The 24648-nt window shown below is 42.6% G+C and overlaps 1 protein-coding gene across 6 annotated transcripts in view; it reads left to right on the top strand.

The window, feature by feature from the left end:
• astn1 (astrotactin 1) overlaps nucleotides 1-24648 on the top strand; it is a 490568-nt gene that overhangs the window by 237657 nt on the left and 228263 nt on the right. For all 6 annotated transcript variants that reach the window (XR_009783285.1, XM_061732846.1, XM_061732845.1 and 3 more), the window contains one exon: nucleotides 19822-19949. Coding sequence is in view for 5 of the 6 variants with exons in the window: in XM_061732846.1 (XP_061588830.1) it covers nucleotides 19822-19949 (128 nt within the window). In the remaining variant the exon portion in view is untranslated. The remainder of the gene's footprint in view (nucleotides 1-19821; nucleotides 19950-24648) is intronic.

Genomic DNA, 24648 nt, shown 5'->3' with positions numbered 1-24648 from the left:
CCTCACGGCTCAACAGCGCCCCCTAGAATACTTTTTTCTGCCATAACTTTTGAAAGGTTTGACATAGAGAGTCGTGGGTGGTGTCATGGGACTCGGCATTGAGTCCTTGACCATAATTGGTGACAATTAGCCCAGTCCCTTTTTCTGATTGGTTGTCCCTATTTTCTGCTATAACTTTTGAATGTTTTGACATAGAGAGTCGTGGGTGGTGTCATGGGACTCTGTAATGAGTCCTTGATCTTCTTTGCCCTGAATTAGCCCCGCCCCTTCTTCTGACTGGTCGTCCCTTTTTTCTGCTATAACTTTTGAAGGGTTTGACATAGGAAGTCGTGGGTGGTGTCATTTCTGATATGCTTATGGGGGGCGGTTGACGTGAGTGCGAGGGCCCGTTCATTGCTGCTTGCAGCTTTAATTAGGGCCCGAGCACTTGCAGTGCGAAGGCCCTATTGTATTTGCAGGAATTTTTATTATTATTATTAGGGCCCGAGCACTTGCAGTGCGAAGGCCCTATTGTATTTGCAGGAATTTTTATTATTATTATTATTTTCCTGACAAAGTGAAGGCCTTTTTGCCCCCCTTAACATGCCCAAAAAGTCACCAAATTTTGCACCCTAGTCAGGCCTGGCGAAAAATTTGATATTTAATGGTTTGCATTAATGGGCGTGGCAAAATGGCTCAGCAGCGCCCCCTTGAAAACTTTGTGCCTCAAGCCCCACGATACGGTTTGACGTACATGCACGAAAATCGGTACACACCTGTATCATGGCGCAACTGAAAGAAAAGTCTCTTGGCGTCATGCCCGAAACCGAACAGGAAGTCGGCCATTTTGAATTAGTTGTGTCATTTTGGCGAAATTTATGCCATTCCTTCGAAAGTTAATTCAGCCCGAACCGTAACGTGCACCCAGGTGTGTTATACATCAAAATGTGCGTCTCCGTCCTGCGACAACACGCATTACTTTTCTCTTTCAAAAGCGTTACCGTGGCGGCCCTAGACGCCAAAAAGCGCGCCCACCCTTCATCTGATTGGTTCGACAGAAAAAACTTTGTGCCTCAAGCCCCATAATACGGTTTGACGTACATGAACGAAAAATCGGTACACTCCTGTATTATGTCGCAACTAAAAGAAAAGTCTCTTGGCGCCATGGCCGAAACCGAACAGGAAGTCGGCCATTTTGAACATTCTGAATTAATTGCGTAATTTTGGAGCAATATATGCCATTCTTTCGAGGGTTAATTCAGCCCGAACCGTATCGTGAACCCAGATGTGTTATACATCAAAATGTGCGTCTCCATCCTGCGACTACACGCATTACTTTTCTCTTTCAAAAGTGTTACCGTGGCGACGCTAGACACCAACAAGCGCACCCCCCCTTCATCTGATTGGTCCATATTTGATAGTTCCCCAAAAGGCACCAAATTTGGCATGCAAGCCAGGCCTGGCGATAAATTTGATATTTCATTGTTTGCATTAATGGGCGTGGCAAAATGGTTCAACAGCGCCCCCCGGAAAACTTTGTGCCTCAAGCCCCACAATACGGTTTGACGTACATGCACGAGAATCGCTACACACCTGTATCATGGCACAACTTAAAGAAAAGTCTCTTGGGGTCATGCCCGAAACCTAACAGGATGTCGGCCATTTTGAATTAATCGTGTCATTTTGGCAAAATTTATGCCATTCCTTCGGCAGTTAATTCAGCCCAAACCGTAACGTGTCCCCAAGTGTGTTATACATCAAAATGTGCATCTCCATCCTGCAACTATGCGCATTACTTTTCTCTTTCAAAAGTGTTACCGTGGCGACGCTAGACGCCAAAAGGTGCGCCCCCCCTTCATCTGATTGGTCCATATTTGATAGTTCTCCAAAAGTCACCAAATTTTGCATGCAAGCCAGACTTGATATTTGATATTTCATGGTTTGCATTAATGGGCGTGGCCTAACGGCTCAACAGCGCCCCCTAGAATACTTTTATCTGCCATAACTTTTGAATGGTTTGACATAGAGAGTCGTGGGTGGTGTCATGGGACTCTGTAATGAGTCCTCAAGCTTTGTTGGCCTTAATTAGCCCCGTCCCTTCTTCTGATTGGTTGTCCCTTTTTTCTGCTATAACTTTTGAATGGTTTGACATAGGAAGTCGTGGGTGGTGTCCTGGGACTCTGTAATGAGTCCTTAAGCTTCGTTAGCCTTAATTAGCCCCGCCCCTTCTTCTGATTGGTTGTCCCGACTTTCTGCTACAACTTTGGAATGGTTTGACATAGAGAGTCGTGGGTGGTGTAATCAGATTCTTTATGGAGCCCTTGACCTTCATTGGCCTGAATTAGCCCCGCCTCTTCTTCTGATTGGTTGTCCCTTTTTTCTGCTATAACTTTTAAATGGTTTGACATAGGAAGTCGTGGGTGGTGGCATGGGACTTTGTACTGAGTTCTTAAGCTTCGTTGGCCTTAATTAGCCCCGCCCCTTATTCTGATTGGTTGTCCCGATTTTCTGCTATAACTTTGGAATGGTTTAACATAGAGAGTCGTGGGTGTTGTCATCAGATTCTGTATGGAGTCCTTGACCTTCATTGGCCTGAATTAGCCCCGCCCCTTCTTGTCATTGGTTGTCCCTTTTTTCTGCTATTACTTTTTAATGGTTTGACATAGGAAGTCGTGGGCTGTGTTATGGGACTCTGTAAAGAGTTCTTAAGTTTCGTTGGCCTTAATTAGCCCCGCCCCTTCTTCTGATTGGTTGTCCCGATTTTCTGCTATAACTTTTGAATGGTTTGACATAGAGAGTCGTGGGTGGTGTCATGGGACTCTGTAATGACTTCTTAAGCTTCGTTGGCCTTAATTAGCCCCGCCCCTTTTTCTGATTGGTTGTCCCGATTTTCTGCTATAACTTTTGAATGGTTTGACATAGAGAGTCGTGGGTGGTGTCATCAGACTCTGTATGGAGTCCTTGACCTTCATTGGCCTGAATTAGCCCCGCCCCTTCTTCTGATTGGTTGTCCCTTTTTTCTGCTATATCTTTTGAATGGTTTGATATAGGAAGTCATGGGTGGTGTCAATTCTGATATGCTTATGGGGGGCGGTGGCGGTGAGTGCGAGGGCCCGTTCATCGCTGCTTGCAGCTTTAATTATTATTATTATTATTATTTTCCTGACAAAGTGAAGGCCTTTTTGCCCCCCTTAACATGCCCAAAAAGTCACCAAATTTTGCACCCTAGTCAGGCCTGGCGAAAAATTTGATATTTAAAGGTTTGCATTAATGGGCGTGGCAAAATGGCTCAACAGCGCCCCCCAGAAAACTTTGTGCCTCAAGCCCCACGATACGATTTGACGTACATGCACGAAAATCAGTACACACCTGTATCATGGGACAACTTAAACAAAAGTCTCTTGGGGTCATGCCCGAAACCGAACAGGATGTCGGCCATTTTGAATTAGTCGTGTCATTTTGGCGAAATTTATGCCATTCCTTCGAAAGTTAATTCAGCCCGAACCGTAACGTGCCCCCAAGTGTGTTATACATCAAAATGTGCGTCTCCATCCTGCGACAACACGCATTACTTTTCTCTTTCAAAAGCGTTACCGTGGCGGCGCTAGACGCCAAAAAGCGCGCCCACCCTTCATCTGATTGGTTCAACAGAAAAAACTTTGTGCCTCAAGCCCCATAATACGGTTTGACGTACATGAACGAAAATCGGTACACACCTGTATCATGTCGCAACTAAAAGAAAAGTCTCTTGGCGCCATGGCCGAAACCGAACAGGAAGTCGGCCATTTTGAACATTCTGAATTATTGCGTAATTTTGGAGCAATATATGCCATTCCTTCGAGAGTTAATTCAGCCCGAACCGTATCGTGAACCCAGATGTGTTATACATCAAAATGTGCGTCTCCATCCTGCGACTACACGCATTACTTTTCTCTTTCGAAAGTGTTACCGTGGCGATGCTAGACGCCAACAAGCGCACCCCCCCTTCATCTGATTGGTCCATATTTGATAGTTCCCCAAAAGGCACCAAATTTGGCATGCAAGTCAGGCCTGGCGATAAATTTGATGTTTCATGGTTTGCATTAATGGGCGTGGCAAAATGGCTCAACAGCGCCCCCCGGAAAACTTTGTGCCTCAAGCCCCACGATACGGTTTGACGTACATGCACGAAAATCGGTACACACCTGTATCATGTCGCAACTTAAAGAAAAGTCTCTTGGAGCCATGGCCGAAACCGAACAGGAAGTCAGCCATTTTGAATTAATTGTGTAATTTTGGCACAATTTATGCCATTCCTTCGGCAGTTAATTCAGCCCGAACCGTAACGTGCACCCAGGTGTGTTATACACCAAAATGTGCGTCTCCATCGTGCGACACCACGCATTACTTTTCTCTTTCAAAAGTGTTACCGTGGCGACGCTAGACGCGAAAAAGCGCACCCACCCTTCATCTGATTGGTCCATATTTGATAGTTCTCCAAAAGTCACCAAAATTTGCATGCAAGCCAGGCCTGGCGATAAATGTGATATTTCATGGTTTGCATTAATGGGCGTGGCCTAACGGCTCAACAGCGCCCCCTAGAATACTTTTCTCTGCCATAACTTTTGAATGGTTTAACATAGAGAGTCGTGGGTGGTGTCATGGGACTCTGTAATGAGTCCTTAAGCTTCGTTGGCCTTAATTAGCCCCGCCCCTTCTTCTGATTGGTTGTCCCGATTTTCTGCTATAACTTTTGAATGGTTTGACATAGAGTCGTGGGTGGTGTCATCAGATTCTTTATGGAGTCCTTGAACTTCATTGGCCTGAATTAGCCCCGCCCCTTCTTCTGATTGGTTGTCCTTTTTTTATAATAAAATTGCCGCGAGCCGCCAGTCGCTCTCGCGCTGACTCCCGCTTCCTGATTCAAACGTCTGCCGGCCCCGCCCCCTGACCAATCAGTGGCGAGTAGGGTGATGGCGGCCCCGCCCCCCGACCAATCAGTGGCGAGTAGGGTGATGACGGCCCCGCCCCCCGACCAATCAGTGGCGAGTAGGGTGATGACGGCCCCGCCCCCCGACCAATCAGCTCCCTGTAATGTGGTGACTTCAGAAATATTCCCGGCTCAGCCCGGTTAGAACCTTGGAAGAATGGTTACAGAAAAAGTAATAATTTAAATAGTAGGGTTTTACTAATATTTATAACTTACAAATATTTAAAAAAATTGGAAAAAAAAGTTCCATCATTTTATCGCTATGTTGGTCTGTCCTAAGCCAGTAGGTCAAATAAAAGGAATAGCTGAGACTTAGCTCAGCCAGATTATTGCGGTCTTTGCTGCCAGAGGTCGAGAGTTCAAGCCTGGCTTGATATGCCAAAATTTTTGTCAGCAATTTTTGTGTTTTTTTTACATCAAAATGTTCGTCTCTGTCCTGTGACGACGCACATTACTTTTCTCTTTCCACTTCTTCTGATTGGTTGTCCCGATTTTCTGCCATAACTTTTGAATTTGAGTGGAGTTTGCGCGCGCAGCTCCCGCGGGGGGAGGGGCTGATGTTCAGCGCGGCCGCCATCTTGGTCGAGGCGCCGCATTGACTGCCTGAGAACGTCGGGCGTGGCCGCCATCTTGGATCGGTATCGCTTTAACTCTAGAGCGTTCACTTCTATTGTGGAAGGAGGTGTCTGCATAAGTAAAATAACTATAACTCACTTGATTTTCAACCGATTTTCACGCGGTTTGCTTTGTTACAAACGGCAGACATGTAGCTATGATACAGGATGCTTGATGTACGTTAAATATGCAAGCTTTCATGCTAAAATACGTTCTGCAGGTAGTCACACTTCAGGTATACACACACACACACACATATATATATATATATATATATATATATATATATATATATATATATATATATATATATATATATATACACACACACACACACAATATACACAATACAAAATACAGTATAGCATATTAATGAATGTATTAATATATTTGAATAACAGACATAACAAGCTTAAAAACAAAAAACATAACGGATGACAGCATACAATTGTCATAATGGAGAAAAAAAAGAAACATTTGGAAGGAGTGTGTGTGAGGAATTGTATATTAGTGTTATACATTGAAATTATATAATAATGCAATCGCTATGATATATAATTTTACAATATAATACAGTCAAAAATATATGAAATGAAGCAACATACAATGCAATAATACAATATGCTATATTACTGGGTACGCTAATATGAAATAACAACATGTAATATAATATGGTATAATAGATTAATATAATATCATACATTCTGGACCATGAGATACAGCTGTACTGTATGATCGTCGTTCATTTGAGTGATCTGATTTTTTTTTCATGGTTTGCATTAATGGGCGTGTCCTCACGGCTCAACAGCGCCCCCTAGAAAACTTTTTTCTGCCATAACTTTTGAAAGGTTTGACATAGAGAGTCGTGGGTGGTGTCATGGGACTCGGCATTGAGTCCTTGATCTTCTTTGCCCTGAATTAGCCCCGCCCCTTCTTCTGACTGGTCGTCCCTTTTTTCTGCTATAACTTTTGAAGGGTTTGACATAGGAAGTCGTGGGTGGTGTCATTTCTGATATGCTTATGGGGGGCGGTTGACGTGAGTGCGAGGGCCCGTTCATTGCTGCTTGCAGCTTTAATTATTATTATTATTATTTTCCTGACAAAGTGAAGGCCTTTTTGCCCCCCTTAACATGCCCAAAAAGTCACCAAATTTTGCATGCAAGTCAGGCCTGGCGAAAAATTTGATATTTAATGGTTTGCATTAATGGGCGTGGCAAAATGGCTCAACAGCGCCCCCTAGAAAACTTTGTGCCTCAAGCCCCACGATACGGTTTGACGTACATGCACGAAAGTCGGTACACACCTGTATCATGGGACAACTTAAAGAAAAGTCTCTTGGCGTCATGCCCGAAACCGAACAGGAAGTCGGCCATTTTGAATTAGTCGCGTCATTTTGGCGAAATTTATGCCATTCCTTCGAAAGTTAATTCAGCCCGAACCGTAACGTGCACCCAGGTGTGTTATACATCAAAATGTGCGTCTCCATCCTGCGACCACCCGCATTACTTTTCTCTTTCAAAAGCGTTACCGTGGCGACGCTAGACGCCAAAAAGCGCGCCCACCCTTCATCTGGTTGGTTCAGACAGAAAAAACTTTGCGCCTCAAGCCCCATAATACGCTTTGACGTACATGAACGAAAGTTGGCACACTCCTGTATCATGTCGCAACTAAAAGAAAAGTCTCTTGGCGCCATGGCCGAAACCGAACAGGAAGTCGGCCATTATGAACATTCTGAATTAATTGCGTAATTTTGGAGCAATATATGCCATTCCTTCGAGAGTTAATTCAGCTCGAACCGTATCGTGAACCCAGATGTGTTATACATCAAAATGTGCGTCTCCATCCTGCGACTACACGCATTACTTTTCTCTTTCCAAAGTGTTACCGTGGCGACGCTAGACGCCAACAAGCGCACCCCCCCTTCATCTGATTGGTCCATATTTGATAGTTCCCCAAAAGGCACCAAATTTGGCATGCAAGCCAGGCCTGGCGATAAATTTGATATTTCATGGTTTGCATTAATGGGCGTGGCAAAATGGCTCAACAGCGCCCCCTAGAAAACTTTGTGCCTCAAGCCCCACAATACGGTTTGACGTACATGCACGAAAATCGGTACACACCTGTATCATGTCGCAACTTAAAGAAAAGTCTCTTGGAGCCATGGCCGAAACCGAACAGGAAGTCGGCCATTTTGAATTAATTGTGTAATTTTGGCACAATTTATGCCATTCCTTCGGCAGTTAATTCAGCCCGAACCGTAACGTGCACCCAGGTGTGTTATACACCAAAATGTGTGTCTCCATCGTGCGACACCACGCATTACTTTTCTCTTTCAAAAGTGTTACCGTGGCGACGCTAGACGCGAAAAAGCGCACCCACCCTTCATCTGATTGGTCCATATTTGATAGTTCTCCAAAAGTCACCAAAATTTGCACCAAGCCAGGCCTGGCGATAAATGTGATATTTCATGGTTTGCATTAATGGGCGTGGCCTAACGGCTCAACAGCGCCCCCTAGAATACTTTTCTCTGCCATAACTTTTGAATGGTTTCACATAGAGAGTCGTGGGTGGTGTCATGGGACTCTGTAATGAGTCCTTAAGCTTCGTTGGCCTTAATTAGCCCCGCCCCTTCTTCTGATTGGTTGTCCCGATTTTCTGCTATAACTTTTGAATGGTTTGACATAGAGAGTCGTGGGTGGTGTCATCAGATTCTTTATGGAGTCCTTGAACTTCATTGGCCTGAATTAGCCCCGCCCCTTCTTCTGATTGGTTGTCCTTTTTTTATAATAAAATTGCCGCGAGCCACCAGTCGCTCTCGCGCTGACTCCCGCTTCCTGATTCAAACGTCTGCCGGCCCCGCCCCCTGACCAATCAGTGGCGAGTAGGGTGATGGCGGCCCCGCCCCCCGACCAATCAGTGGCGAGTAGGGTGATGACGGCCCCGCCCCCCGACCAATCAGCTCCCTGTAATGTGGTGACTTCAGAAATATTCCCGGCTCAGCCCGGTTACAACCTTGGCAGAATGGTTACAGAAAAAGTAATAATTTAAATAGTAGGGTTTTACTAATATTTATAACTTACAAATATTTAAAAAATTAGGAAAAAAAAGTTCCAGACATTTATCGCTATGTTGGTCTGTCCTAAGCCAGTAGGTCAAATAAGAGGAATAGCTGAGACTTAGCTCAGCCAGATTATTGCGGTCTTTGCTGCCAGAGGTCGAGAGTTCAAGCCTGGCTTGATATGCCAAAATTTTTGTCAGCAATTTTTGTGTTTTTTTTACATCAAAATGTTCGTCTCTGTCCTGTGACGACGCACATTACTTTTCTCTTTCCCCTTCTTCTGATTGGTTGTCCCGATTTTCTGCCATAACTTTTGAATTTGAGTGGAGTTTGCGCGCGCAGCTCCCGCGGGGGGAGGGGCTGATGTTCAGCGCGGCCGCCATCTTGGTCGAGGCGCCGCATTGACTGCCTGAGAACGTCGGGCGTGGCCGCCATCTTGGATCGGTATCGCTTTAACTCTAGAGCGTTCACTTCTATTGTGGAAGGAGGTGTCTGCATAAGTAAAATAACTATAACTCACTTGATTTTCAACCGATTTTCACGCGGTTTGCTTTGTTACAAACGGCAGACATGTAGCTATGATACAGGATGCTTGATGTACGTTAAATATGCAAGCTTTCATGCTAAAATACGTTCTGCAGGTAGTCACACTTCAGGTATACACACACACACACACACATATATATATATATATATATATATATATATATATATATATATATATATACACACACACACACACACACACACACACACACACACACACACACACACACACACACAATATACACAATACAAAATACAGTATAGCATATTAATGAATGTATTAATATATTTGAATAACAGACATAACAAGCTTAAAAACAAAAAACATAACGGATGACAGCATAGAATTGTCATAATGGAGAAAAAAAAGAAACATTTGGAAGGAGTGTGTGTGTGAGGAATTGTATATTAGTGTTATAAATTGAAATTATATAATAATGCAATCGCTATGATATATAATTTTACAATATAATACAGTCAAAAATATATGAAATGAAGCAACATACAATACAATAATACAATATGCTATATTACTGGGTATGCTAATATGAAATAACAACATGTAATATAATATGGTATAATAGATTAATATAATATCATACATTCTGGACCATGAGATACAGCTGTACTGTATGATCGTCGTTCATTTGAGTGATCTGATTTTTTTTTTCATGGTTTGCATTAATGGGCGTGTCCTCACGGCTCAACAGCGCCCCCTAGAATACTTTTTTCTGCCATAACTTTTGAAAGGTTTGACATAGAGAGTCGTGGGTGGTGTCATGGGACTCGGCATTGAGTCCTTGACCATAATTGGTGACAATTAGCCCAGTCCCTTTTTCTGATTGGTTGTCCCTATTTTCTGCTATAACTTTTGAATGTTTTGACATAGAGAGTCGTGGGTGGTGTCATGGGACTCTGTAATGAGTCCTTGATCTTCTTTGCCCTGAATTAGCCCCGCCCCTTCTTCTGACTGGTCGTCCCTTTTTTCTGCTATAACTTTTGAAGGGTTTGACATAGGAAGTCGTGGGTGGTGTCATTTCTGATATGCTTATGGGGGCGGTGGCCATGAGTGCGAGGGCCCGTTCATTGCTGCTTGCAGCTTTAATTATGGGCATGCCAAGTAGTGGCATGACCATATTGCAATCGTCCAGAATGGCCCAAAGGGCAATGTTGCTAGCATTTTGCTAACAAGCTAAAGTCGCAAAAGTCCCACTGCGCACCAGCGGGTGTACAGCATGACCCCGCTCGGATGTGGAAAAAAAAAATCCCCAAAAACTAAAACACGGCCGGAAAAACGAGGAAAAACATGAAAATGAAGGCGATATATTAGTATCTAGAAAAGGTTTCCCTTTTCTTATTATTCCGCACTTTTTTTCGTCCGTTAATGCGGCCCGAACCGGAACATGCACCCATGCATGCCATACATCGTTGGATGCGTCTCCATCATGCGTCGATGGGCATTACTTTTCTCCGTAATAGGGGTTACCGTGGCAACGCTAGTTGCCAAAAAGCAAAAAAAAAGGCGAAAATTCAGACGCTTATTGCTCGGCCGAACTTTATCGTAGAGACATCGTTCAAACTTTCAAACACTCGGCCCGATTGTCCCTAACCTACCGTCCAACCTTATTATGCCAAGTATTACAGTTTTTGTGATATTGACCTTTCATTTTTTATTTTTTTTCCGTTTGACTTTGGATGCTTGTTGCTAGGCAACAGGTTACCGTAGAGACATCGTACAAATGTTTCCCGACTCGGCACGCTGTGGACTTCAACATACTAAAATTTCATGAAGCTGGGATTTAAGGAAATTTTATGTCAAAATCCAGGCCAAATGGCCCCATTCATTCGGATGGGGTTTTGTACCATGGTGAAAAAAAAAAACCTATCCGTTAACGTAGCCTGAACCGGAACATGCACCCATGCACGGCATACATCGTTAGATGCGTCTCCATCGTGCCTCGATGGGCATTGCTTTTCTCAGTCAAAAGCGTTACCGTGGGGACGCTAGACGGCAAAAAGCGCGCCCCATTAATAGCTATTGGGAGCACAGGAATGAATGAAATACAACCGTAAACACATTCCGCACTTTTTTTCGTCCGTTAATACGGCCCGAACCGCAACGTGCACCCATGCATGGCATACATCGTTGGATGCGTCTCCATCGTGATTCGATGGGCATTACTTTTCTCCGTAATAGGGGTTACCGTGGCAACGCTAGTTGCCAAAAAGCAAAAAAAAAGGTGAAAATTCCCACGCTTATTGCTCGGCCGAACTTTATCGTAGAGACCTCGTTCAAACTTTCAAACACTCGGCCCGATAGTCACTAAAGGACCATAAAACTTCATCATGCTACTTATCACGGTTTTTGCGATATTTAACTTTCAATTTTAAAAAAAAATCAATTTTATTTTGGACGCTTGTTGCTAGGCAACGGTTTATCGTACAGACATCATTACAACATTGACAAACCCGGGACGCTTTGTACTGCAACATATTTTAGTCTCGTCATGCTTGCTATTACAGTTTTTGAGATATTCCACATTGTTCATTTTGATGCTAACGGAACTTCGGATGCTTGTTGCGCGGCAACGCGGTATCGCAGAGACTTTGTTCCAACGTTAAAAGACTCAGGTTGATGTGGACTACAACATACTGAGGTCTCATTACGCTCTCGTTTACAGCTTTTGAGATATTAAAGCCAAATTGTCCCATTCTATCCTATGGGGCTTGTTACCATGGCAACAAAAACCTATGCATTTGTATGGGAGAGCATGTGAATAAACAATCTGTTAATACTGCTCGGACCGCAATGTGCACCCATGCATGGCATATATCGTTGGATGCGTCTCCATCGTGCCTCGATGGGCATTACTTTTTTCAGTCAAAAGTGCTACCGTGGCAACGCTAGATGCCAAAAAGCCAAAAAAAAGGCGAAAATTCAGACGCTTATTGCTCGGCCGGACTTTATCGTAGAGACATAGTTCAAACTTTCAAACACTCGGCCCGATTGGCACTAACGGAGCCTAGAACCTCATTATGCCATTTTTAAAAGTTTTTGTGATATTGACCTTTCATTTTTTTTTTTATTTCCGTTTGACTTTGGACGCTTGTTGCTAGGCAACAGATTATCGTAGAGACATCATACAAATGTTCCCTGACTCGGCACGCTGTGACCTTCAACGTATTAAAATTTCATGAAGCTGTGATTTAAGGAAAGTTTAATGTAAAATCCATGCCAAATGGCCCCATTCATTCGGATGGGTTTTTTTAAACCATGGTGGAAAAAAAACCTATCCGTTAACGTAGCCTGAACCGGAACGTGCACCCATGCATGGCATACATCGTTGGATGCGTCTCCATCGTGCCTCAATGGGCATTGCTTTTCTCAGTCAAAAGCGTTACCGTGGGGACGCTAGACGGCAAAAAGCGCGCCCCATTAATAGCTATTGGGAGCACAGGAATGAATGAAATACAACCGTAAACACCTCAAACTGACATAAAACCGCCCCGAACACAAACACTGCAGCCCCAAACCAGAGCAGCGAGAGGGCTCGAATGGGCGGTAGGGCATGCCCATATCAAAATTTCCAGAAATTTTCTAGTTATTATTATTATTATTTTCCTGACAAAGTGAAGGCCTTTTTGCCCCCCTTAACATGCCCAAAAAGTCACCAAATTTTGCACCCTAGTCAGGCCTGGCGAAAAATTTGATATTTAAAGGTTTGCATTAATGGGCGTGGCAAAATGGCTCAACAGCGCCCCCTTGAAAACTTTGTGCCTCAAGCCCCACGATACGGTTTGACGTACATGCACGAAAATCGGTACACACCTGTATCATGGGACAACTTAAACAAAAGTCTCTTGGGGTCATGCCCGAAACCGAACAGGATGTCGGCCATTTTGAATTAGTCGTGTCATTTTGGCGAAATTTATGCCATTCCTTCGAAAGTTAATTCAGCCCGAACCGTAACGTGCCCCCAAGTGTGGTATACATCAAAATGTGCGTCTCCATCCTGCGACAACACGCATTACTTTTCTCTTTCAAAAGCGTTACCGTGGCGGCGCTAGACGCCAAAAAGCGCGCCCACCCTTCATCTGATTGGTTCGACAGAAAAATCTTTGTGCCTAAAGCCCCATAATACGGTTTGACGTACATGAACGAAAATCGGTACACACCTGTATCATGTCGCAACTAAAAGAAAAGTCTCTTGGCGCCATGGCCGAAACCGAACAGGAAGTCGGCCATTTTGAACATTCTGAATTAATTGCGTAATTTTGGAGCAATATATGCCATTCCTTCGAGAGTTAATTCAGCCCGAACCGTATTGTGAACCCAGATGTGTTATACATCAAAATGTGCGTCTCCATCCTGCGACTACACGCATTACTTTTCTCTTTCGAAAGTGTTACCGTGGCGACGCTAGACGCCAACAAGCGCACCCCCCCTTCATCTGATTGGTCCATATTTGATAGTTCCCCAAAAGGCACCAAATTTGGCATGCAAAAAAATGCCTGGCGATAAATTTGATATTTCATGGTTTGCATTAATGGGCGTGGCAAAATGGCTCAACAGCGCCCCCCGGAAAATTTTGTGCCTCAAGCCCCACAATACGGTTTGACGTACATGCACGAAAATCGGTACACACCTGTATCATGTCACAACTTAAAGAAAAGTCTCTTGGAGCCATGGCCGAAACCGAACAGGATGTCGGCCATTTTGAATAAATTGTGTCATTTTGGCGAAATTTATGCCATTCCTTCGAGAATTAATTCAGCCCGAACCGTAACGTGAACACAGATGTGTTATACATCAAAATATGTGTCTCCATCCTGCGACTACACGCATTACTTTTCTATTTCGAAAGTGTTACCGTGGCGACGCTAGACGCCAACAAGCGCACCCCCCTTCATCTGATTGGTCCATATTTGATAGTTCCCCAAAAGTCACCAAATTTTGCATGCAAGACAGACTTGGCGATAAATTTGATATTTCATGGTTTGCATTAATGGGCGTGGCCTAACGGCTCAACAGCGCCCCCTAGAATACTTTTCTCTGCCATAACTTTTGAATGGTTTGACATAGGAAGTCGTGGGTGGTATCATGGGACTCTGTAATGAGTTCTTAAGCTTCGTTGGCCTTAATTAGCCCCGCCCCTTCTTCTGATTGGTTGTCCCGATTTTCTGCTATAACTTTGGAATGGTTTGACATAGGGAGTCGTGGGTGGTGTCATGGGAATCTGTAATGAGTTCTTAAGCTTTGTTGGCCTTAATTAGCCCCGCTCCTTCTTCTGATTGGTTGTCCCGATTTTCTGCTATAACTTTGGAATGGTTTGACATAGAGAGTCGTGGGTGGTGTCATCAGATTCTGTATGGAGTCCTTGACCTTCATTGGCCTGAATTAGCCCCGCCCCTTCTTCTGATTGGTTGTCCCTTTTTTCTGCTATAACTTTTGAATGGTTTGACATAGGAAGTTGTGGGTGGTGTCTTTTCTGATATGCTTATGGGGGGCGGTGGCCGTGAGTGCGAGGGCCCGTTCATCGCTGCTTGCAGCTTTAATTTTATTTATTTTTTTATAAATATTCACTTCTTCTGTCCATGTTGAACCCCCGTCCTTTTGCCTGAAGAGAGCTGGGATAGGCTCCAAAAGACCTCTGTGACCCTGACAAGGAAGATAAAGGATGGGTGGATGAAATCCCGACTGGTTAAATGGACAACCACTTCCTAAGAACCATTTATTAAATTAAATAACTTATACAGCAAGCAGCAAATGGATCAGCCAACAGCAGACGCTGACAGTAAAGTGTTGTGCTTCATGTTGTTTATATTATTTTGCTTAATGAGGCACGTATGTTGGTTAGATGCATGTGTTTGCTGTCTGAGTATCATCTTAAAGAAACTGTCAGGTTATACAGATTGGAGGACGAAATGAAGGTGAACAAGCTACCACATTTATTTTGGTGTTGGTGTATACACACAACAAATGATTTACCTCCATATGGGTTTAGGAAATGAGGTCAATCATTTTTGATTGTGATATATCTGGATAAACACAATAAGAATCACAGCAACCTTGAAGCTGCACAGCTCCGTATATCAGTAGCTTTGATCATAGTAATTCTGTATGTGAAAGCTATACACATAAAGAAAGAGTCTTTCAAAAAAAATAAAAATGAAAAAAATCACAGCTCTTTTCCCTTAGCATTAACTGAAGTAGTGACTCATAACCCATAATTTTTATAGCTTCATAGATGTGATGTTTTTGTGTTCAAGCTTACCTCTTTCATTTGCTTGGTTTCCAGTAGCAACAGACACTTTTTCCAGCAAAGGTCTCTGTACACTAACTAGCACCAGAAAGCAATTACAGAAAACTAGAGGCTAGTGGAATATTTAAGAGCTTAATACTCTAAAGTATGTGTTTTCTGTATTCATAAAATATATTATTTGCAAGCTTGCCTTCCATATATTTTGTGAATGTAAAATATGTACAGTAACATGCCTTTGTAACCTTCAGTTAACAATAATTGAATTGAAAAAAAGTACTTGCGTAGAAAAACACATGAACAAACACTTTATATTTCATTTTTGATACATAACATTTACATCGTAAATGAAGAAATTAACTATTTAAACTGGCATGCGCAAGAATTTAATGTTTTGTTGCACAACTTTTGGCAGAAATCCCTGCCTGAACATGATCTTTGTTGCCATCATTGACAGTGTTGTGCGACTCGGGGTAGCTTGGCTGATTAGTTATTCAAGGCTATTAATGAATATTATTAATAATTATTAATAATTAATAAAGTTGACTATTTATCAAATCATATTATCAAAATGATAATTCTCGGGGCACCACCACCGGGCCTTACTCCGATGGGATTCGATAACTAAAACAGCAGAAAATCAGTCTCATATGATTTTTGAATTATCCTGCAGAACAGCAAATCTTACAGAATAACAGTGAAGGCGTGATATCCGAACACTGGGCTCTGCTTAAACAAATCAACTTGTGACCAAATCTTGCATGAAATAACACAACCACTCATTAAGAATCAATCAGAATTTATTCACATACGGGTATCAAAAGGGATGTAAATAAATACCCGAATAAATCTGATGGCACACGACATTATTATAAAACCATTAACTAACAAGAAAAACAACAATCAATAAAATGAAACATAAACGTTAAATGCATGGAATGAAAACAAAAAAAGAAATCAAGCAATAATAACGAAGATACAGAACATCTACAGTTCAAACGGGGCTCCTGTGGTCTTTTAAAGATGGACGCGCCCTCTGGGCCACGTGCAATCGGACCGGATGGCGAACGCAGCATTTAAAACGTGCCTACGGCAGAAAACAACGACTACCAAATAATCAACCATGATAATGATAACAATGATGATGTAATCTCAGCTCTGAACACAGATTTAGCTCTGTAACACTCTTAAGTTACTGATAACCCAGGTCTCACAATCTCACACACAGTTCTGAACACTCTTAAATCCTACTGATCACTGCTACGCGGGCTCACGTCTCCTCTGGGATCCGGAATCGGGTGCCTGCGGGTTTGTCGACTGGGTTCGCGGTCCTGCTGGGGTTTCGCAGTCAGGCTATCGCGTCCCGTCCCTTCCCCTGAAACGGATTAGACAGCGGCGGGGCCGCCTCGTGCCGGGCCGTGGTTCCGGACCAAAACGGAGGCTCACACGCATTCCTAGGCGCGGCGGGGGACCGATCTCTCCTGCCGTGCTTCCCTCTCTGCGCCGGTCGCCGACGTGCGGCCGTCCGGGCCCCGGGAGAGCTCACGCCGGGCGAGACGCCGGCCGTCCGTCCCCGATCCCCTGCGCGGTTCGCAGACAGGGGCTCGGAGCGGGGAGGGGGGGTTCAGTCTGAGCACTCAATCGCAGCTTTGTCCCGATCTGGTTGCCGGGAGCGCGTGGGCGTCGGAAGCTCGGATCTGCAGAAACTTAAAGAGGAACAGAGTTTAGTGAGAAATCGGAGCCTCCCGGGGAACCGCGGCTTCAACGGCCGGACCCCGCAGGGCCCGGTCCGGTGCGGGCCTCCTGCTTCCCCCCAGCCCGGGGGGAGAGAGAGGTGGGATCTTTTGGTGGAGCCAAAGATCCAGCGCCGATGAGATGAAGTTGAGAAGAGAGAGAAAAAGGAGCAGCGGCAGGGGTTTTGATCCTACGCGCGCTGCGGTGACGTCATCGGTGCCTCATTGCGATTGGATGCGCGCCGCTTGTAGGCGCCACCCCCCCCCACGCAAGGCACGCTGGGGGTTGTAGTTCAGGCAACAGCGGCCTGTTCAAAGAGGCACATTGAAGCGGAAAAGGGGGGTTCAAAGAAGCAGTACCATTTTGACGTCTGGTTTTCGGGCTCCGCTGCATCCGGCTCCCCCCCAGGGGGTGTCGTAAATCCCCAGGGAGTCTGTTTCCCTGGCAGAAACTTTCCTTGCTTGCTTTGATCTGTTTTGACCCCCCCCCCTCTAGGGGTCTGGTTTACTGGGTTTTGCTGTCCGTGGGCGCCCTTTTGATCTGGGGCCGTATCGTGGGTCACATACAGGCCATCTCGAACCAGGCCACCAGGGTTATAAATTGGCCTGAGCGAGAAGATAGCAGCAGGGCCATAAACTCCAGGGGGGAGGCCGGGTCTGGCTTTACTGGTCTTCATACTCACAGAAATGTTCACCCAAACATGAATGCATAATCATTTATAAAATCTGAGTTCACATGGGCACATGGGCGGGCACAACAACAGTTTTTGGTGCCTTTATAGTCTTGAAACTTTTAGTTTGTTTTTTAAACAGAAAAGACAATCTCCTAACAACCATTTCAAACAAATCACATTTGTTCAGTCTTATAAGTGCCTTTAACGTGCGTGCTGAGTGAGGCCTGAAGGGTCTGAGCTGTAGGTCTTTGATTTTTATTTCTGTGAGCATTGCACAGTCTGACCTTGGGGTGAATTTGCTGGGATGTCCACTCCTGGGAAGATCAGCAACTGTCTCGAATGCTTTCCACTTCTGAATAATCGCTGTCGCCGTAGATCACTGAACTAGGTTTACACTCTTTCCAGACTCATGTGAAGGAAGACATTTTTCTCTTAAGACCTTTTTTATTCCTTTTCTAATGGCATTAAGACACACCTGGGTACTTCAGATCTGTTTTTATAAATGTCTGCGCACCTGCTGATCAATTCATTGAGAGCTGATTAGCAGTACCTGGCTGCAGTTTACTTACTGAAGAGGTGTAAAGCTTTGTTTCAATGAGCTGTAACATATTTCTTCATGTCTCTTATAAACATTGATAGTGCATTTATAATTTATGATGCAGAAAAACATAAATAAAAAAAAATTCTACAAAAAAAAAACGTACTTTTCTTATCAGTCTTTTCCTAGAAACACCGGCATTACTGAAGTTACAGGTTTGTCAGAGTAGTCGTGTTGTGAAACGTTGTTGTGAACCTCACTTGGAGTGATATTTGGGAATGACGGAGTGAACAAATTAAGTTCAACTAGGAGGCACTTGCTGGGAAAAAAAAGACTGAGTATGCGTCACTTTGATGCAGGACAATCAACATAATGAAAAAGAATAGGGTTAATTTGACTCTTTTCAATTCTGTCCAATTCACTTCAATAACACTTTATTAATCTCCAGAGGGAAATTACATATTATGGACTCTGTCACTTTAATTCGCACAGTTCTCTATAATTTCTAGTATTTAGTGATTTTTCAGAGCACTTCCAGTGTATTCAAGTCTGACATTTTATTTATCTATATTTGCTTTTTCCTCCCGTCTTTGCTTCAACTTCTTCTGATTCCATCACCCTTGTCAAATGAAACAGTATTTGATTTTAACTTAGATTAAGTACCATACAGTGCATTAGGGCACTCGTGCGTTTGGTCTGGAAAGCCAAATGCAAAAGATGCACCTAGACTTATCTGTTTGGTAATATTGTTTGCTTTGTTTATTTCAAAGTCCAATCACAGTGCTTTGTCTTCACAATCCAGTTAGCATATCAGAGGCATTTTGCAGTTCACTGTAATACCCAAAGATACTTTGACATTTGATACGGCTAAGGATACAAGCACTCGCACATCTTCAGTCCAACAAAGTAACACATTGAAATATCAACATATAGCTGAGGTTTACCTAATGCTAATTGTGAAAAGTATAATAAAAGAGCGAAACTGAAAGGAAATTGTATCTAGAAGTAAAACCAATGTTAAGAGGGAACACTCAAGCAATTTATTTTTTGTTGTACCTTTCAGTGACTCTTTATTCTGTAAATTATTGTGAAGACTGTGGAGACTTGAGTGCTTTTCCATGCACACAAAGGTAACAAGCGTGTTCTGGGTACAAACTTATCCAAATTATGGTGTTGGACAAAAACAAGCAGTTGCACCAAGCTTATCTTTTTTTTTAGTGCCATTGTCAAGATCCCTTGCTGTGTTATTAGTGATACATTTTAAAAAGCTGCTGTACTGTATATGCTACAGTCTTTTTAAATGTTTTTTCTTCATCTTTGCACATTAATCTCACATATATTGCTGTATTACCTTTTTTTTTTCTTCTCACCCCTCTGTTCTTAACCATGGTGGTCAGGTTAGCTCTTTTGTCTCTAAATGGAAGCGTTTTCTTGTCTCACCCTCACCAGACAGAAGAATTATGCCCGAGGCATCGAACAGCAGCTCCCAGATGGCATGGTGGTGGCATCGGTGCCAACAGAGGTTCAATGCCACGAGGAGCTGTCAGACCCCGTGCCTGACCCAGAATACCTCACGGGTATGAAACCATATTTCACTTTATGCTCTGAGTGTTCACATCCTCACCATGGTATTTCATCACTTACCTCTCAAAATCCTCATCTAAAAAAAAAAATGAAAAAGAAGAAAAAAATCAATGATGGATTCTGTTTGAGATGCCCAAGGTGTTTGTACAATCATCCTGACATTTAGGCTGTCATTTACAGTGTAATCTTTGGTCCCTGTGCTGCACAGTAAGAGATGAGAGAAAGAAGTTACCGGTTTCCAAAAGGTCCAGCTGTGCACGTCTCTTTTAGGAGATCATTACGAGTTTTCTCGGTTCCCAGTCAATCCACCAGGATCTGGTTTAGGCCGGTTATAAACTGTCAAAAAAAAAAAAGGAGATTATTAAAATCATTTTGGGGGAAAAAAAAAAAAAAGATTCAACTTGTCCTGACATGCATATTTTTAGACTTTGTCAAAGTATCAGCAAGAAAAATTAATTTTGTGTTTTTTTTTTAGTAGCGGATTTTCCATCGTGCCGTTTAGACATGCATATACTAGCTCAGGATTTGGCTTAGATATGTGTACATGTTCACAATATTGATAGGGGAAAGACAGTTCATTGAATAAAGGCAGAGTTTCATTTTTACAAGATTAAAGTAACCACACAGTTTGCATCTCACAGCTGATTTGGTTAAATATTCAGTGGTTTATTATCTATGCATTTTACAAATCCTTTTTTCATCAGCAGCAGATTAGAACATCAATGATTAACCAATAAACACAATGTATTTATGTATTCATCTACTTATGATATACCTTTAGAATAACATCCTTCTGTAAAGTAATACAATATAAAATACATTTGATCTGCCAAATGTTTTTCTTTCTTAAAATTATGATTATTTCAATTTCTATTTGAATTCTCCCTTTAGACATTATTTTGTATTGTAAAACTTTAAAATATTGTAATATCTCAATCTTAGTATTGTATTTCTAGATAAAAATAACAGACCATCAAGAAGACAAAATGTTTTCTGCAGGTTCTCCAGCTTTATACTATATTTTAGTATAATGTTTTGAGATGTTTTAGTAGGAGAGCAGAAAAGTGTTGTATTGTATTATAACAGCAATAACTGCTTCTCAGTACAAGAGGTTGTAATATGATTACAAATTCCATCCATCCAGAGCCCGCCGCCTCTCACCCTGGGCAACTCCAGAGTAGTGGAGGGTCCAGCCCCCTTCAAGGAGCTGGGTTCCAGAGCCCAAGCTATGTGTGGAGGTGAGCCCGACTATCTCTAGCCGGTATCTCTCAACCTCACGCACAAGCTCCGGCTCCTTCCCCCCCAGCGAGGTGACATTCCATGTCCCTACTGTGAGGGTTTTGGTCCAGGGATTGGGTCGTCGAGGCACCCCGCCACGACTGCTACCCAGACCACAAGGCACCGGCCTGCCATGGTCCTTCCTGCGGGTGGTGGGCCTACGGGAAGGCGGGCCCACGTCGCCGTTTCGGGCTGAGCTCGGCCGGGTCCCATGGGCAAAGACCCGGCCACGTGGCGCTCGCCTACGAGCCCCAACCCCAACCCTGGCTCCAGGGCGGGGTCCCGGTGACGCCGATCCGGGCGACGTTACGGTCCTTCGGTTTTTCTTCACCATGATAAGCTTGTCTTAGTCTTTTTGGGGAAAAAAAAAAACAAAAAACAATAAGGCATTTATTGATTTGACTAATACTTCAAAGAAGCAGTTCATTGCGTCCACATGATTACAAATTATGTGTTATATTTCTTTTGAATAGGAAGAAGCAGTAACACAATGGAAAGTTGTATGGATGGATGGACTTGATAATGAAAACAAATGTAAATTAAAATAATGATGTAAACAAAGTATAGTACAATGAAATTGGACATTAAACTTTGATTTAGAGTGACAGAGTAACTGCATGCATTAAAAAAATAACAGAGTGGTAGAGTAGAGAAGGAGAAGGTGTTAGATGGTGTAAAACCTGAAGGATGAAGCACAGGAACATCCCACAATCTCATAACATTGTTGTCAAGTAAAACAGAGCTCTCATAAATTCAAAACAAAGCTTTATATTTTACAAAACTAATAATATACCTACTATGACTGTAATATTGGTAAATATAATGACCCAAGATAACAACCTGCAAATATCCTACGTCATATATGGAATAAATCTGCTCTCTGACTGGTGAAGTAAAGAAAATGAGGGATTGGATGTAGGTAAGTTTTGATTGGTTCAAATTCTTTACTTGAGAAAACACATATTATTAAATGTTTAAAGGCCCTTTCAAAGAAAGGGAATTGGAACGTGCTGATGTTAATAACAGATCTGGCCTGGGTATAACTGGAAGAAATGTTCACATCAGAGGAATAGTTCATTCTCTTGGGAAGGCAGAGAAGCGTCCACTGATGATGCTCTTTGATACTTTTCTTGATGTTAGTCTTCTTTTGATGGTCAGCTGTTGCAGTCGAATACAGCAGATTTGACAATTTAAGCGGGAATCACTGATTCCACCTTTTATATAGAAATGCCCATTAGTTATAGCTCTAGTCTCCATAGACTTTGAATGAGATGATGTCATCTGTTGCCAAAATGAATAGTGGGTTCTGTGCTTTGTCCTGTAGACCTGAGGTCTGCTCCAACTGTCAGCTCCTTTAAATCAGGGTTAAAAACATTACTGTTTACTCAAGCGTACTCTTAAATTAAACTTACCTGCTGTATTCTACTGCCCTTACTTTTTAACAGCTTTTGCTTTTTATTATTTTACCTCTTTTCTTATTCTTACCTATTTGTTATTATGTCCTGTCGCTTTTAATGTCAATGTAAAGCACTTTGAATTACCTTGTGTTGAATTGTGCTATATAAATAAATTTGCCTTGCCTTTGCTTTGCAGTTGTCAAATGTTGGAGGATTTTCAGCTTTTCCTTTTTGTTTTTGAAAATAGATAGACAAAGATTGTTCAGTATGGTTAGATGTAATTAAAAATTAAAAGCTGTATCTACAGTTACGGGCTTGTCTTAACAGATCATTTTGTCTTGTTTATTATAGTAACAACGCACATATAAGTGGTAGTAATATGGTTTCTAATTGAGATTTTTGCAGAAGTTACTGCTACCGTACGTAACCCAACAAAGAACCTGCTTCAGCCGTCTCCAGTTTTGGAAAGGAACCAGTACGCCCGGCACTTTATGCAATGAATTTGAGAATTATGTGGTTGTCGCTGCAGGATAGAGATAATATCTTCTCTGTTGACTTTACATGGAAGACATCTGTATTGAAATTCCCTTTAAGTGCTCTCAAAAATGTTGGGTGTTCAATCACATGTGAAGAACTCATTTGGACTGTCAAGTCAAGTGGCTTGAAAAAGAGTTTATTTTAACATTAGAACCACCAAGGCGGTCTCACGGACAGTTAGGGGTTTCATTATGTGAATAATACAAGTTCAAAGGACTTATTAGTCGGACCACCACAGCTGTCCTGTAGACTGCCGTCATGTTCCCGCTGCAGAGTTATTGCTACATTGGAGATCGATACGTAAAATTTTTGTGGGATGTTTTTGCGGGTCATTCCCCCCGCCCGCATTTTAACCTTCTTTTCCCTATATTACGCTGTATATCCTCATGTGGAGAGGGAAAGAGAGACGAAGTGAGAGGATTTTACAGTTCAGATTTACATGTACAAAAACAAATCTGGATAGAGGAAAAAGAAAAGACTACACTGCAGAATAAACTGCAAGTTTTGCAAGAAATGAGCAAAGGGGAGTGATGTGCATGTGAGGAGGGTTTCTAAACAGATATGTGTAGCCTGTTTTTGTAGCCTAATCTGAAACTAATGCAATGAATAAAGAATTAACACCAACAACGTTCCTCTCAACAGCACAACCAGCGGCTGCTGAAGCAGAGCCGACTCATGTCACTCACTTTAGCGCTGACTTTACTACCATAAAAAGGTCTATTATTAGTAGTAGTATTAGCAGTATTAGTATTACTATAAAAACACGGACACAAAGTAGGCTATAACAAAATAATAATACTATAAACTCAATACATCTAGACGGAATCAAGAGATTTATCCATAGCACACAACGTCTTCTGTGTGTGGACTGTTTTATATATAGTTGGTTTAAAAGTTATGTTATAAGGAGTGTGCCGGTACCGTGAACATATTTGATATATTTTGAAACGTAATATGTTTCACTTCACGGCATAATCGGTAAAACATTTCAAATCAAAAATGAAACTGTTGCGATATCACCACACCCACAGGCCAAACGCACACACAGATGCATACGGAAAAATATGAAGGAGAAGATGTGTTAACACAGATTTGTCCACCAAAAACTGTTTTTCTTTTTACCTTAACAATGAAATTATATCTGGCAGTCCATGAGACAGCTATGGTGCTTGTAGAGGGGACAGGTCGGACATCTCTCAGTCGGCGGTTCTAGTGTTAAACGACACGGTGAGGAAGGAAATTGGTTTAGACATAAGGAGGGAAAAGTGTTTAAAAACACCTGTGTTCTTCTAAACTAATTTAGTTGATAAATTAGTTCTGATTCATCAGCAAAATATGAAAGACACAAATGACAGCAAAGAGAAAAAGTATGTCTGCAGTGCTCTGACTAATGATTTACAAAGTGAAGAAAAACATCTGCTTTAATGTTGAAATGATCAAGATCGTTCCTTTGTCTGGGATGTGTGACAGGGGAAGAGGT

This window comes from Cololabis saira, chromosome 10 (genome assembly GCF_033807715.1).
Source record: "Cololabis saira isolate AMF1-May2022 chromosome 10, fColSai1.1, whole genome shotgun sequence".
Lineage (NCBI taxonomy): Eukaryota > Metazoa > Chordata > Actinopteri > Beloniformes > Belonidae > Cololabis > Cololabis saira.
This window is presented reverse-complemented; position numbering and strand designations above follow the sequence as displayed.